The sequence below is a fragment of the Poecilia latipinna genome, unplaced genomic scaffold (genome assembly GCF_001443285.1).
Source record: "Poecilia latipinna isolate Pla-1442-1.1 unplaced genomic scaffold, P_latipinna-1.0 Scaffold376, whole genome shotgun sequence".
NCBI classification, from domain to species: Eukaryota; Metazoa; Chordata; class Actinopteri; order Cyprinodontiformes; family Poeciliidae; genus Poecilia; species Poecilia latipinna.
Window position 1 is genome coordinate 407,723 of NW_015112992.1, and position 13,324 is coordinate 421,046.

Consider the following 13,324-nt stretch of genomic DNA (forward strand, 5'->3'; position numbering starts at 1 on the left):
TAATGTGCCACAAAAATATTTGCTTGCTTTTCATCCAAATATTTTCTGAAATCAATCAAATTTTAATGTTGGACAAAGATAAACAGAGTACAAAGCTGTTTTAAATGTTGGTAGATTTAAATGCTTCAGTGTTTAAATAAATTCATCGTGTGTTTCTGGTTTTGATTCAACAAGTTTGGATGTTTACTGAAAAATGGTGATCTTTTAAGAAAACTCCAGTGATTTTAAAAAATATTAAAGTTTCGTTTTTTTCCCCCACTTTTCAGACGAAACCTCACCAAGCTGTCGTTGATCTTCAGTCACATGCTGGCTGAGCTGAAAGCCATCTTCCCCAATGGCCTGTTTCAAGGTGTCAGCTTCCGCATAACCAAAGCTGATGCTGCAGAGTTCTGGACCCGCGCCTTCGGAGACAAGTAAGCGCCGTCGTTTTCGTCTTTTTACGGTGGAGTATTCATGTATCACAGGGATAGCCCACCTACAGTGTGTCAATACTGCTATTTATTGCCGTGATAAAGTTGCCATTAAAAACTTGCTAGTTCAGCACAGCCTTACAGTATCCAGTCTAGACCCCAAACCAAAATATTGTTCTAAAAATAAATATCAGCTAGGCTATTTGAGTTCACCAGCTACATTTAAGGAGAAGTTAAGAAAAGTGTTGACAGCATGAGTCAGCACACAGTCAGTTTTTGGGGGGTTTGGAAACATCATCAGCAAGTTTATTATTACAGTCTGAAAATGAAAATTATATGGCGTCCAAATGATATCCTCCCCAGCCCTGCTCCAAATTACCTATCTTTAATCAGATTGTCGACAAAGACGCTGATTCTAGACTGTTTTAAAAAGCTCAGCAGGGAGCCGTCACAACATTGGCACTCATGCATTACATAACATTAAGTTCAGTTACTGTTCAATATAGCCGTGGACATTTCAGCAATTCGGTTGGTGTTTACATAACTCTGTTATACCATAACATTTCCATAGCATTTCAGTTTAGTTTCCCCTATTATATTTACAATGAGAATTAAGTGAATTGGACAACGAGATTAATTCAGTTCATTCCAGTAAACTTTTATAACATTAGTTTACAACATCACAAAACAAATAGATTCGATTTATACAGTGGTTACAAAAAAATCCAGTTAAGAATAAACTCTGTTCAATTTATTCAATTAGAGTCATACTGTACAGTTCAATTAATGCAGAATATAGAAATGCTAAACTTGACTACATAGCGGTCTAGTGACTGTGCATCAAGTCACTGACACAATACAGCAATCTCTCCTCCTGTGAAGGAAGTGGCGACAGTGGAGAGGAATAACTTCCTCCTGGCAGGAACAGCCTTCCAGTATGAGCAGCCTTCTGCAGAGTCAAAAATTTATTTTCACATTACAGCAGACTGCTAATCCAGATTTAAAACAAGAACAGAACAATTGTAGCTTGTTTTTCTAAAAGCAAGCTTTATGCACAACGTTATCCAAAGCTCTTGAGAGATTGTAAACGTCTGATTGTCGGTCTGTTCCCAGAACCATTGTGCCTTGGAAGGTGTTCCGTCAGTCTCTCCATGAGTTTCATAACATCAGCTCTGGTCTGGAGGCCATGGCTCTCAAGTCCACCATAGACCTTACCTGCAACGATTATATCTCAGTGTTTGAGTTCGACATCTTCACTCGGCTATTCCAGGTAGAAACTCCACACAAACACGCTATGCACCTTTCAAGTATATGTATATATATATATATATATTTTTTTTTTTAGTCATTTATTCACCAGTACTGTTGCCCAGTCATAAAATGGAAGTTAAAACAATCCTCCTACATTTTGTGAAGTATTATTGTACCTTTTGATTTTTATTTGCCTACACAATTTTGTTGATTTTTAGTTTTAGATATAAACATCATAAAACATTGTAGTATTGACAGTCCTAAATACAAGCTGGTAAATTCAACATATTTTCACACTTTGTTACAAGCAACAACTGTACTCCATTTTGTCACAAATTTATATTACACATGCATGGGTTGATGTTGAACAGCACATATACGGTTTTACATCAGTATTAAAATAAATTTATGTTAAAACTGTTAGAAATAATGTCAAAAAAGGCCCTAGTTAGCATACTTACCTTTCTAAGTTGCACAAGTCTTCTTGTATCATAAACCTCTGCTATGCTGTCGTGTCATTTATCCCTGGGTGACATTATCCCTTGGAACTTCTGCGCAAAGCTCTGACCGGCTTAATGAAGCCTAAACGGATTACAGACGTTTCCTCCCCCAAACAAAAAAAGATCTCCTCCTAATGTCCTCATACTCAGAGGAAGTAACACTGAGACCATTTTGAAGGCTGTTCTTAAGCTACTGACGCTGCGTAAAAGATTAGTAGTAGTTGTATATTTATGTAAAATCATGTAAAAGTGTGTGCAGTAATAAAGAAAACCAAAAATTAAAGGTACAGTTTGTTCAGTTAACTTTTTTTGTGAAAGTTGTTTGAGCAAGATGGAGTATAATTAGCTTAGAATGAGGCCTGCAAGAAGAAATGGGGCACTCCGACTGAACAAGACAGTTTGAACTTGTCACTTCCTGTGTGGGAGAACTATAAAAAACAAGCCGCAAGTTTTAATACAAGCCGATTTGTCCGAGCCACAGAAAACATTTAGTCTCATTGCTGAGAACACCTGAAGCTTTTTCAGTTTCCCAGTTGGGCTCATTAATGTGCTTTCATTCATGCCTAGAATACCTTCGCTGACTCGCCGACTCAGTGGTTTTTCTATGGTTTTGTGCATAATTTTACATATGAGGCCTGGTTACTACAGGTTTTTAAAACTAACTAAATACATCCTCAAATGAACAGCAGCACTTGTCAGACTTGTTATAAAAACGAACACATAAAAAGAAGAGCAGATTTTCTTCTAAAAGCCAATCCCAACAGCTTTTGGAGTCATACAGTTAGGAGCTTTAATATTTGAATATGCTCAGTGATCATTTGAAGCTCAAGATGTCACTTGGCTTTCTGCAGTTTCCCTGGTCATTGCGTATTCTGGCTAAGCAGTGAACTCCTTGAAAAGGTGGGGTCATAAATACTCTTTTCCCCTCATTGCAGAATGACAGAATCCCAAAGTTTACCAACGGCCCACTCGGTTAAAATGTGTCGTATACATTAAAGGCTCAAACATTCAAATGGCTTAACTGGTATTTGAAACTTTAGCAAGATTTACAATCTTCTTGTGAACACACGGCTCGATTCTGGCTGCATATTTTAACCACTAGAACCACTAAAAACTGGGTCTGCGTCAGAAAGTTTTTGAATCTTTGCTTGGATTGAAACCATTGAGTCCAGAAGACCACCTCAAAAGCCAACTGCGAGTTTGTTTGTCAGTGTTTGTATAACTTTGATCATGTGTAGAAAGTACACAGTACAAATTAAAGCTCAACCTTTTTCTTTTAAACTCCTCAGGGTATGACGTATCATAAGGAACTTCAAAACGAACCTTTAAAACACATAAAGACTAAATCAGCGTTAACAATCAGGGTATGTAAACTTTCCGGCCTGAACTGCGTATGGTTTGATTTACGGGACAGTATGGAAAATCACTCTTTTACTTCATCGCGTGCCATTAAACTCTGCACGTTCATCTGCCATTAAACATAACAACTCTGGCCGGATCCGCCTATAAATCCCACTGATGTCCACCGAACAGCTGTTTGAACAAAACCCATGCATGTTGCAATATGCAGCATTTCTCCTTAGTCCATTTCTGCTCTTTATTACTGTGTCCATTCACTGACACACTATGACTCACTCTGCCTTTCTCCTATGACCGTTCTGTGTGTGTGCGTGGGTAGCCTTGGTCATCCCTGCTGCGAAACTGGAACAGCTTGGCTGTTACTCACCCAGGGTACATGGCCTTCCTCACATACGATGAGGTCAAAGCTCGGCTGCAGAAATTCATCCACAAGCCTGGCAGGTGAGAACCAGTCTGAGCACAAACACATCAAGAAGACAAATATCATGTGTCATGTCAAGAAACGTTTCTGCTTTTGTTTCCTTACCATGAGCGTAACATTGTGTTTCTACTGACTGTTGCACAGACGCAGGTTAGCTGCAGCTCTCAGGACTTGTTTTTAATAAAACTCCTTAATCGGTCCGTGTTTGTTTAGTATCACAACTTGAATCCCGGTGACGGATTCTTAAGCCGTACATGCCATATTTTTGTGTGGGTGCGTTTGGAGCCGAGTCCAAAGAGCCCAGGGCGGCGTGGCGCTGGTACCTTACATCAATGGCCTGATTGTGCATTGGAAGTTGATGTCACTCTTCAGGCCTGGCCAGCTTAAGGCCACATCAACACCAGAGCACTTACTGGTCGATGTAAAAGCTGCTTTTTTACACTTTAATTCAGAGCAATCCAGAGCTCCCTAATGGCTCTACTTTTTTTTTTGTCTTTTTTTTTTCCAACTAGCTATAGTGAGCTGATGCAAGTCTTTGTTTTGTTTTTTTTTTTGTTTTGTTTTTTTGCTAGCTTACATTAGTCAAAAAATGCTTCAGACCCATCCTGCTTCACTGTTGCATTGAGACCAGTTCAGCTTTATTTCCGAAGCCACTCTGTTCCTCCTAGTATTTTTCTAAAAGATTTCCCAACTTGAGGCTAGACGGCACATGGAGCCCAGAAACCCCAGTCTCTTGCTGACTCATCTGAAGCTCCTCTTTCACTTTGTTTTATTGTTAGATTTCCTCTTACAGTTTTAATGTTTCAAGACAGGTTTTTCTTATTCTCAAAAGGTTTAAGCCAAGTGTAACAGACTCGCATCTTCTTTTTCTTTTCAAATTAATTAGCCGATAAGACTGCGTGAACACAGAGACTGATTCCTGGAATTGAATTTAAAAAATGGTTCCACAAAACTGTCCTTTCATTTCGATTAATGTTGACGTGAAAGAAACAAAGGTGAAGTTTCTACCACTAATCTGGACCACAATTCACAAATCACTGTAAGTGTATCCTAAAAGTTGAGCTTACTTTTTGTTTACTCGTATTTCTGGTCTTCAGTGTCTGGTATCTATTTTTATTTTTTTCAGATGACTTGAAACGTTTTTTTTCTCCCTCCCCAGTTATATCTTCCGACTGAGTTGCACTCGACTGGGCCAGTGGGCCATCGGTTACGTGACAGCCGATGGGAATATTCTCCAAACCATTCCCCATAACAAGCCCCTCTTCCAGGCCCTCATTGATGGTTTCAGAGAAGGCTTGTAAGTTCCCTTTTTGTTTGACTAATTTATATCTGTTGTGGTTTTTCACCTAGATTTCTGAGCCTAGTCTCTGCATGCAGTTTGTGCCCTTCAGATCTTCTCTTTTTTTGTCATTTCTTTTGTTGTTCTTTTAAGTTCGTCTCTGTGTGAACTTGGTTACCCCCTTGCTTTGGAGCCTTCTATTGAATCTGCCTCTCAGCTTCAAGTGAATCCAGCCATATCATCTAGCTCTGCCACCGCCAACCCCCTGGTCACCACACTGTTATCATAACCAGAGCAGAACCATTGATTTCTAATGCGGACCTCAGTCAGTGGTTTACCCGGCTGGCTCGAAACCCGTCTTTTCCTGCCAGTGGTGATTCTTGTGTTTAATGAAAACTGTGCTTGGCCTGCCCCAACCTGTAATCAAACTCCGATTTGAGCTGGGAAAGCCTGTAAAGTACACGGCCTGTGTCTACAAAACATTTATCAGATGGTAATTACAGCGTCCAACCCATTTGTAAAATTGTCGTGTACTGTATATGCAGCAACTTGCGCAAAGCAAATGAACTCAGATGTTTTCATCGCCGCAGCTTGTTGGGTATACAAGTGGTATAATCACTCTAATAACAATAATTACTTTTAAATTAAAATGCTTGTTGAATTAACCAGAGATGTTTGGTGTGGGCACATTTTCACTTTATTTCCTTTTGGACCCCCAGCTATTTATTCCCCGATGGCCGGACTCAGAACCCCGATCTGATGGGTCTGTGTGAGCCTTCACCTCAAGACCACATTAAAGTCACACAGGTGAGAGCCGTGCTCCCACCAGACTGCATACCCACAATGCTTTGCTGGAGGGTTTTTTGTATATTTGCGTTGCTTTTTATTATTTCATTAAAAATTGTTTATTTGAAGAAAATATATCTTCAACACTGCTTTGAGAGACTGAGTACCACAGTCCAATATTTATAATCTAAATAATACTGAGATAGAAACATAAAGTAAAGTGAATATGTCAATAATTAAACGCACTGTAACACCTCAATAGAAAGTGCATACTGTTATTCTTGCAAAATAAAAATAAAGCTACATTATACTTATTTTTCCATTCAATACTTACTTATGTGTTTATCAGATTTAGTTAGAAATTATTAGGATAGTCTTTTATTAATCCCACAGTGAAGAAATTCACTTGTTACAGCAGGAGAGTAACAAAATATACCCATTTGAATATGAAAATATCTAAAAAAAATTAAATAAGCATCTACGCTACAGTACCTGCAGCTAAAATGAAATTAAAATTAACTGGACACAATTAATTCGTTGCACAGCTTTGGAGAGCTATTGCACGTTTTTTATTTATTTTAATAAAGTTTTAAGAAGAATTGTGCAAACATTAAACACATGTTTAATGTATTAATTTCCAATTTTATTTAAATGACTCCTACAAATTATTTCTTCAACAGCTTATTAACGTATTGGTTTGCGGCTTTTACGGTCCTCAAATTTCAGAGTTACTTTCCTTCAGAAAGACAGAATTGTTTTATCTTTCAGGGTTTTTTTTTCTTTTTTTCATTTAATACATCTGACCTTTAAGGTCACAACATTTTTAGTGAGAACGACTCATTACGGAAATGTGTAAAAAGCAGTTTTTGCCTCGGTTCTTGCCGACCTTATCTCTGCATCAGCGCAGAACCGAAACTCGGCGTACGCCTCCTCGCTCTAACTGATCGCTCCCCATCCTCCCAGGCTCTGCTCAGCAGGATCTCAGGTGGTGTCAGTTCTCTGTGATGTTACTGTCTTCTCATGTTTTTTTTTTGTTTTGTTCCCGCCCTCAGGAACAATATGAGCTGTACTGTGAGATGGGCTCCACTTTCCAGCTCTGTAAAATCTGCGCGGAGAATGACAAAGATGTGAAGATCGAGCCCTGTGGCCATCTGATGTGCACCTCCTGTCTCACCGCCTGGCAGGTACAAGAGTGGGTGGAAGCAAAGGGGTTTGAGTCGGTGGGCTTGCATGTCACAGGTTACGGTTAGCACTCTTACACCACTCTAGCGTTTGAGTTCATCTTTCCAAGTACGAGTGGGTAAAAGAAACGCTGTGGCACAATGTTTGCATTTGCACAGCATTCCATATTTATTTTTCACAAGTCATTAATTTAATTTTATTTAAATAAAATTTAAATAGCTCATTATTTCTATTCCTCATATTTTTATTTTTATTTTTTTTTTCATTTTTTTATGTACAGATAATCCTTAGCGTTTGGTTTGACAAATTAAAAACTTTGGAGTTGGCCGAAGCTTTTGCCTGTTTTGGCTTTTGAGTTGCAGACGTGACTAATGGGAGAATGCACTCCATCAAAAACAGAGGGTGGCATTGTCTCATCTATCTGACATGATAGTTTTAAGCTGGATTCGATTTCTATTTTTTTTTTATAAATAAAGCATAGGCACTCTTCTGTATAGTAGGACATAATTAAGTCTGCATTTATTTGTGTTATTCGTTCTGAGCTCAAGCTCAATTAACTTTATTTAGGTGGAAAACAGAAACCCACTGCAGAATCAAAAGCTAACTTTACCTTTCGTGATTAGTGTAACATCCGAATAATAAAACCCAAGTCAATATTTTTATCCACCTTTTCCAAGCCAAGTGTCTGCTGGGAAAAAATCTAGAAATCTGTTTTTGGAAATGGAAAGGCGGTGTCGTCATGCCAAGGTGGATTTCCTGAAGAGCTCTTGAGCGTGTCGATGAAGTTTCCAGCTTCTTGTCAGCTTGTCTTCACTCCTTGCTTTCTGCCTGTGCTCCAGGAGTCGGAGGGTCAGGGAACGGGATGCCCCTTCTGCCGGTGTGAGATTAAAGGTACAGAGCCGATTGTCGTAGATCCTTTTGACCCCAAGGACAACAGCGGGGGCTCAAGTCGGGCCGCCATGGGAGCCGAGGGAGCTCCATCGCCAAGCTACGACGACGACGATGACGACAGACTTGAAGACCCCCACCTGGTGATGAGCAAACTTGCTGGCACAAAGGTAAGATTGTGGAAAAAGATTGGGGTAATTATTTTTTTTTCTTTGTGAAACAACCCACAAGGGACTCTTCAGACCAACCTCAGTGTAGATAAAACACATTCTCACCTGTCATGTCTTCCTTTTCTGAGCTGATAGCTCACATCTGGTTACTTTGGCCTTTCATCTGCATCGTTCATGATGCCAGAGAAGCAGCTTTTTCTCACGTCTCTGTGTTAGAAATGCCCTACATGTTTTAATGCCTCTGAGAAAATCTGTATGCGTGACTTGCTGACAACCTGAGCTGCTTTGAAGTACCTCGATTACCACCTAACCGAGCCTTTTCAGCAACTTCTGTACATACAGTCGTATACAATATGTGTTGGAACTGTTTTATTTATTACTGAAAGTACGACAGTTAATGGATTGGATCTCACGGTTGCCTCTCTTGTCTCATCCAGGTGGACCGCCCCCCATCGCCTATGTCCATGCCCCCTCAGTCATCTCTTCCCCCAGTGCCTCCCAGACTTGACTTGTTACCACACAGACCTCCAAACCCCCCTGGTGCCTCCAGTCCAGGGGCCACCAGTAAGGTAAACAAATTGGGTTCACTTTATTTATACAGCACCAATTAACAAAAGAAATACCTTCAGTTCAATTCTTCATACATTCCAATTGATCCTCGTTGTCAAGCAGTGTAATAAGCTCAGTTATTTATTCAAAGTATTGATCATTTTCATCCAACGCCTTAGTTCAGATTAAAAATGGAGTGTTGACTAAATACACAGATTCAGCTTTATGATACTGTCAGGGTTATTTTAGTCTAAGCTTTTAAAGGAAAATAAGTTTTTCTTTCATTTGTTTATTTTATTCCTGCATATATACAAACAAACTATTCACTGTTGTTGTGATCTGTTATCAGTTTGAATGCTCAACTTTCAGTCAAACCAGTTTTAAACATCTCCAAGCTACTATTGTTGTAATTTCATATATCTTAACAGTTAAGTATTTAATTTCCTGCTTGGTTCAAATTCAGATAATTTAATCTCAGAGCAACACAAACCAGCCATACAGACTGGACCTCAGCCTTTCTGCATACATTTTTATGGAATATAACTCCAATTATTCATGAAAAATGTGGCTACTTGCAGTTTTTTTGTATAACTGTATGTAAAAGATTGAAAGTGCAGTTTGAGTAGCTGAAAATACTTTGGTGCAATGCTACTTGATGCACTGAACTAGTATTTCTGCACCTTACTAGGATATTTTTACTTCTTTTTCCCTGTTACTCTATTTTACTTTCTCTTACTCGAATACCACAGCAACATGTCTTTGCTTATAAACAGAAAGTGCACTTGGTAGATTAACATTTTTTTCCCTCTTGCTGTCATTCATCTAAATCCCCCTGATGATTGATGGTTTTCCTTCTAAGCTGATTATTTCCCGCATTGGAAAATAATTTTCTTTGGCTTTTGGTCTTTCTGGTGTTTCATCTAAAAGAGCTCCTTCCGTCTCTGTCGCCCCTCCAGGCAGCAACACATCACAAAGACAAGCCTCTTCCACTTCCCCCTGCACTGCGGGACCTCCCCCCTCCCCCTCCTCCAGACAGACCCCACGCAGGCGGGGCGGCTCCAGAAGCTCGGCATCCAAGACGGCCCCTACCCTGCACTCCAGGGGAGCCCCTTCGAGATAAGCTCCCTCCCACTCCCCCGAACCGTCCTATGGCTGACTGGAACTCCAGACCCGTTCCCAAAGCTCCCACCCCCTCTTCTTCATCGTCTTCACCATCCTCCTCGTCCACCCACGTGCCCAGCCTGGGGGGCGACCTCAGAGCAGGTGTCAGGGAGCTCTCCAACAGACACTCCCTCCCCTTGGCGCTGCCCTCTGCGCTGGACAACCGCGCCGACTCTCAGAAGAACAACAGCTCCCTCAGTCTGGACCAGCAGCTGGTCAGAACCAACACACACACACACACTAAACATCTGATTTATCTAATGTTTATAGAATTTGTCCACAAAAGACTTTGGATAGCATTTCCTAAATATAGACTCTGTTATTTTTGACAGGTCGCTCATCACTAGAGCTTCCACAAATTTAGTCTTTAGCAGCCCAGGATTTATTTCATGTCTTTTTTTTTTAAATCATTAAACAATTTAAATTAATTTTTCTTTATCTTTCATACCATTTTATTGATGGTATTAGAGTTTATTAGAAAAAGTTAATGAATGCTAGGTAAAAATTATACAGTTTGGGGCTTAAAGTGTAGCTAACCTGCCTGTGAAAGCTAAACCCGGCAAATTTTGAAGAATTCTACGAAAGTGGGCGAAGCCAAGAAACACGGCCGAGTGTGGAGATGATTGGAGGGCACGGAAAGAAGAAGAACTGTTAACTTCAGCACTTTGTCGCTCTATTTTTCTACTCCCCCCCACCTCCTAAAAAAAAAAAATAATCAGTGGATAAATTTATCAACTTTTTAATGTGGGTTGTTGGAAGCTTTTATGGCGACAACGTTCTGCAGCGTCCTGAGTAAACAGTGAGTTCTAACATGAGCTTCTCCCATTTCCTAAGAACTGCAGTCCGTCTCACGCAATCGTTCATCCTGCAGTACCAGTACTCTGACCAGTGGTCAGAGCAGAGAAAAAGACCCATTCCACTATGTTTTCACATTGCAAGTGAGTCACATGTTTGCAGAGCTGATTGACGCTCTGGGTCGGCGTTTGTCACCGTCAGTCTCACTATTCCAACTCCTGACTCGTCTCGGGACGGGGCCGTGTGTCTGAATGAGGTGGTTTTATTCCTGATCTCAAAATATTGACAAATTAAGCAAACTTGCACAAAAAATTCAAAATTCACTCAGAAACTAGAACCTTACATAACCTGTTAATAGAGTTTATAACAAAGAAAGTTGATCTGGGGGTTGGTTACGCTTCAAGGACTTCAAATATTTCAATATTTTGAAGCATTTTAGCAGCTTAGATGGGGCAAATAGGCAGGAAGTGGAGATTCAATGATTCCTCAGACTTTCATTAATGAGTCGAAAGAACACACCAGTTTTATGTTTTTGATGAGGGAAAATCATTATTTAACATTACATAAAGCTCAAATAAGAAAATTCTATACAATTCCTCCCATTTTTCCTACACATCAGTGAATCAACATGGTTTACTGTTGCATTATTAAGCCTCTCCTGCAGCTGGCTTTAGTTTTTTTGTTTCATGTTTATTTCACCTGTGAGTCCTGGGTTCAGATTTACGGTTTTCTAGAAATCGACTTATCCCTGTGGAAGAAATCTGATCCCAAACTGTGTTGCTTTGTGATTCATGAATTAAAGTCTAAAAAGTTCAGTTTACCTTATTCAGCATCATGTCCTTCATTATAGTGGATTTTTTTGACTTAAGAAACATTTATTACAGTAGTTGGCTAAAACCTGTTGCTAAGCATGGACACAGTTTTGTAAGCTAGGGACTGCGATACAGGGCTTAAAAAAAAAACAAAATTATTTTTACCTTACTTAGGCCAATGTCTAAATAAAGTTATTAATCAAATTTAAGGGATTTTTCATACACTTTAGCCATCAGTCAAAATCACTTCTGTGGCTACAGTTGCATAGCATCCAGCACTGGAGCACGCAAACTGATTTCACAAACATTTGTGAAGCAATGGGTGATTTTCAGCACTGCACTGTGATAAAATGCCACCTGAGCAACAAGTTTGAATTTTCCATGCCACAAAACTTTCCACGGTCAACTGTTGGTGGTGTCATAACGAGGAGGAGGCAAATGGGAACGACAGCAACTCTGCCACAAGTGGTAGGCCACATAAAATCAGAGTGCGGTTTGCAGGTGCCGAGCCACATAGCGTGCAGAGGTCGTCAACTCTCTGCAGGGTTAATGGCTACAGAACTTTGGTTGAAAGAAACTCTTTAGTGTAACGCAACATTTTGATTAATTTATTGCTCACAGCTTTGTTTGGGTACAGTTTGTGTTACCACCGTAACCAGTACAAAAAGAATAGTCCATAAAGACGCAGATGAGCAGGTTCAATGCGGAAGAGTCCGGACCTCAACCTGATGGAACAATGTTGGGATTAATTAAGGAGAGAATGTGAGCCAGTCTTCCACAATCTGAGCCTTGTGGAAAGCCTTCCCTCAAAAACTTCAGGAAGAAACAAACCTCACAGCTTGTCAGCTTGCATAATCCGCCATCACAGATGCTTAATACAGTCTGATTCTTCTTTATAACACTAAAAGACCAACTCTGCTCCTTGCTTATTCACTCTGTTTGGTGCCCTAACGTCTCTGTTACACTGTCAGCTTCAGCCTTACAGCCTTCAAGAGTCTGAGTTTTCTCATTTTTTGAAGTTATCTGACATGTTTGATAACAGCGAGCAGGCATCACTCTCCTTGGATGACTCTGTGAAAAAAGTTTCAGTCTTTTCCTCCTCAGTCACTCCTCATGAATAAGACCCATATGTCTTTACGAAACATCTGACTCTGAACACTCTCTAATCATTCCTGGGCTGCTCAGTTTGGTCTTCCGCAACCATAATTTTCATCTCGGGAACATTCATGGGGATTAGGAAAAAAAACTAATGAATATGCTGAATTAACTTATTAAAAGTTGCAAAACTTGAAACACCTGTATTATTTTTAGAAGACATTTTTAATTGTTTTTATCTTTTTTTTTTTTTTTTTTTAAAAAATGTCTAAAAAATTCTGTTTTGGTTGGTTAAAATCTGAGTTATCAAAAGATCTTTCAACTCTTTAGTTTCAGTAAAAGAAACTAAAGAGAACATCAGACTCTACTGTCACATCATCATCACTCCTGTTCCTCCTTTAAGTCTTCTGCTATATTTTGGTACAATTTTTATTTTTCCAACATATGCTTATCCTAATCCTTCCCTAATCAGACATTCCATAATGTTTCTTTCTCTATTATGATGCATAAGCTGCTCTTTCTAGTTACAACATAGAAATTGGCACCCTCTGGTAGAAGCTCTCTGTGTGGTCCTGCGTAATAACATGCCTGCTTTAAAGAATGCGTTGCTGAGATTGAGCAGCAAAGAAATCGGATCACAAGTTTCCAAGTGTCGGTAACATGCAA

The 13,324-nt window shown here is 39.7% G+C and overlaps 1 protein-coding gene across 1 annotated transcript in view; it reads left to right on the plus strand.

Annotated features, from left to right (window-relative positions):
• The window catches only part of cbl (Cbl proto-oncogene, E3 ubiquitin protein ligase), a 40,887-nt gene that overhangs the window by 22,414 nt on the left and 5,149 nt on the right, over window positions 1-13,324 (plus strand). Inside the window, exons 3-11 of the mRNA XM_015036705.1 lie at window positions 267-413; window positions 1,524-1,680; window positions 3,840-3,961; window positions 5,101-5,238; window positions 5,940-6,027; window positions 7,059-7,190; window positions 8,028-8,246; window positions 8,684-8,815; window positions 9,752-10,171. Coding sequence (XP_014892191.1) covers window positions 267-413; window positions 1,524-1,680; window positions 3,840-3,961; window positions 5,101-5,238; window positions 5,940-6,027; window positions 7,059-7,190; window positions 8,028-8,246; window positions 8,684-8,815; window positions 9,752-10,171 — 1,555 coding nt within the window. The remainder of the gene's footprint in view (window positions 1-266; window positions 414-1,523; window positions 1,681-3,839; window positions 3,962-5,100; window positions 5,239-5,939; window positions 6,028-7,058; window positions 7,191-8,027; window positions 8,247-8,683; window positions 8,816-9,751; window positions 10,172-13,324) is intronic.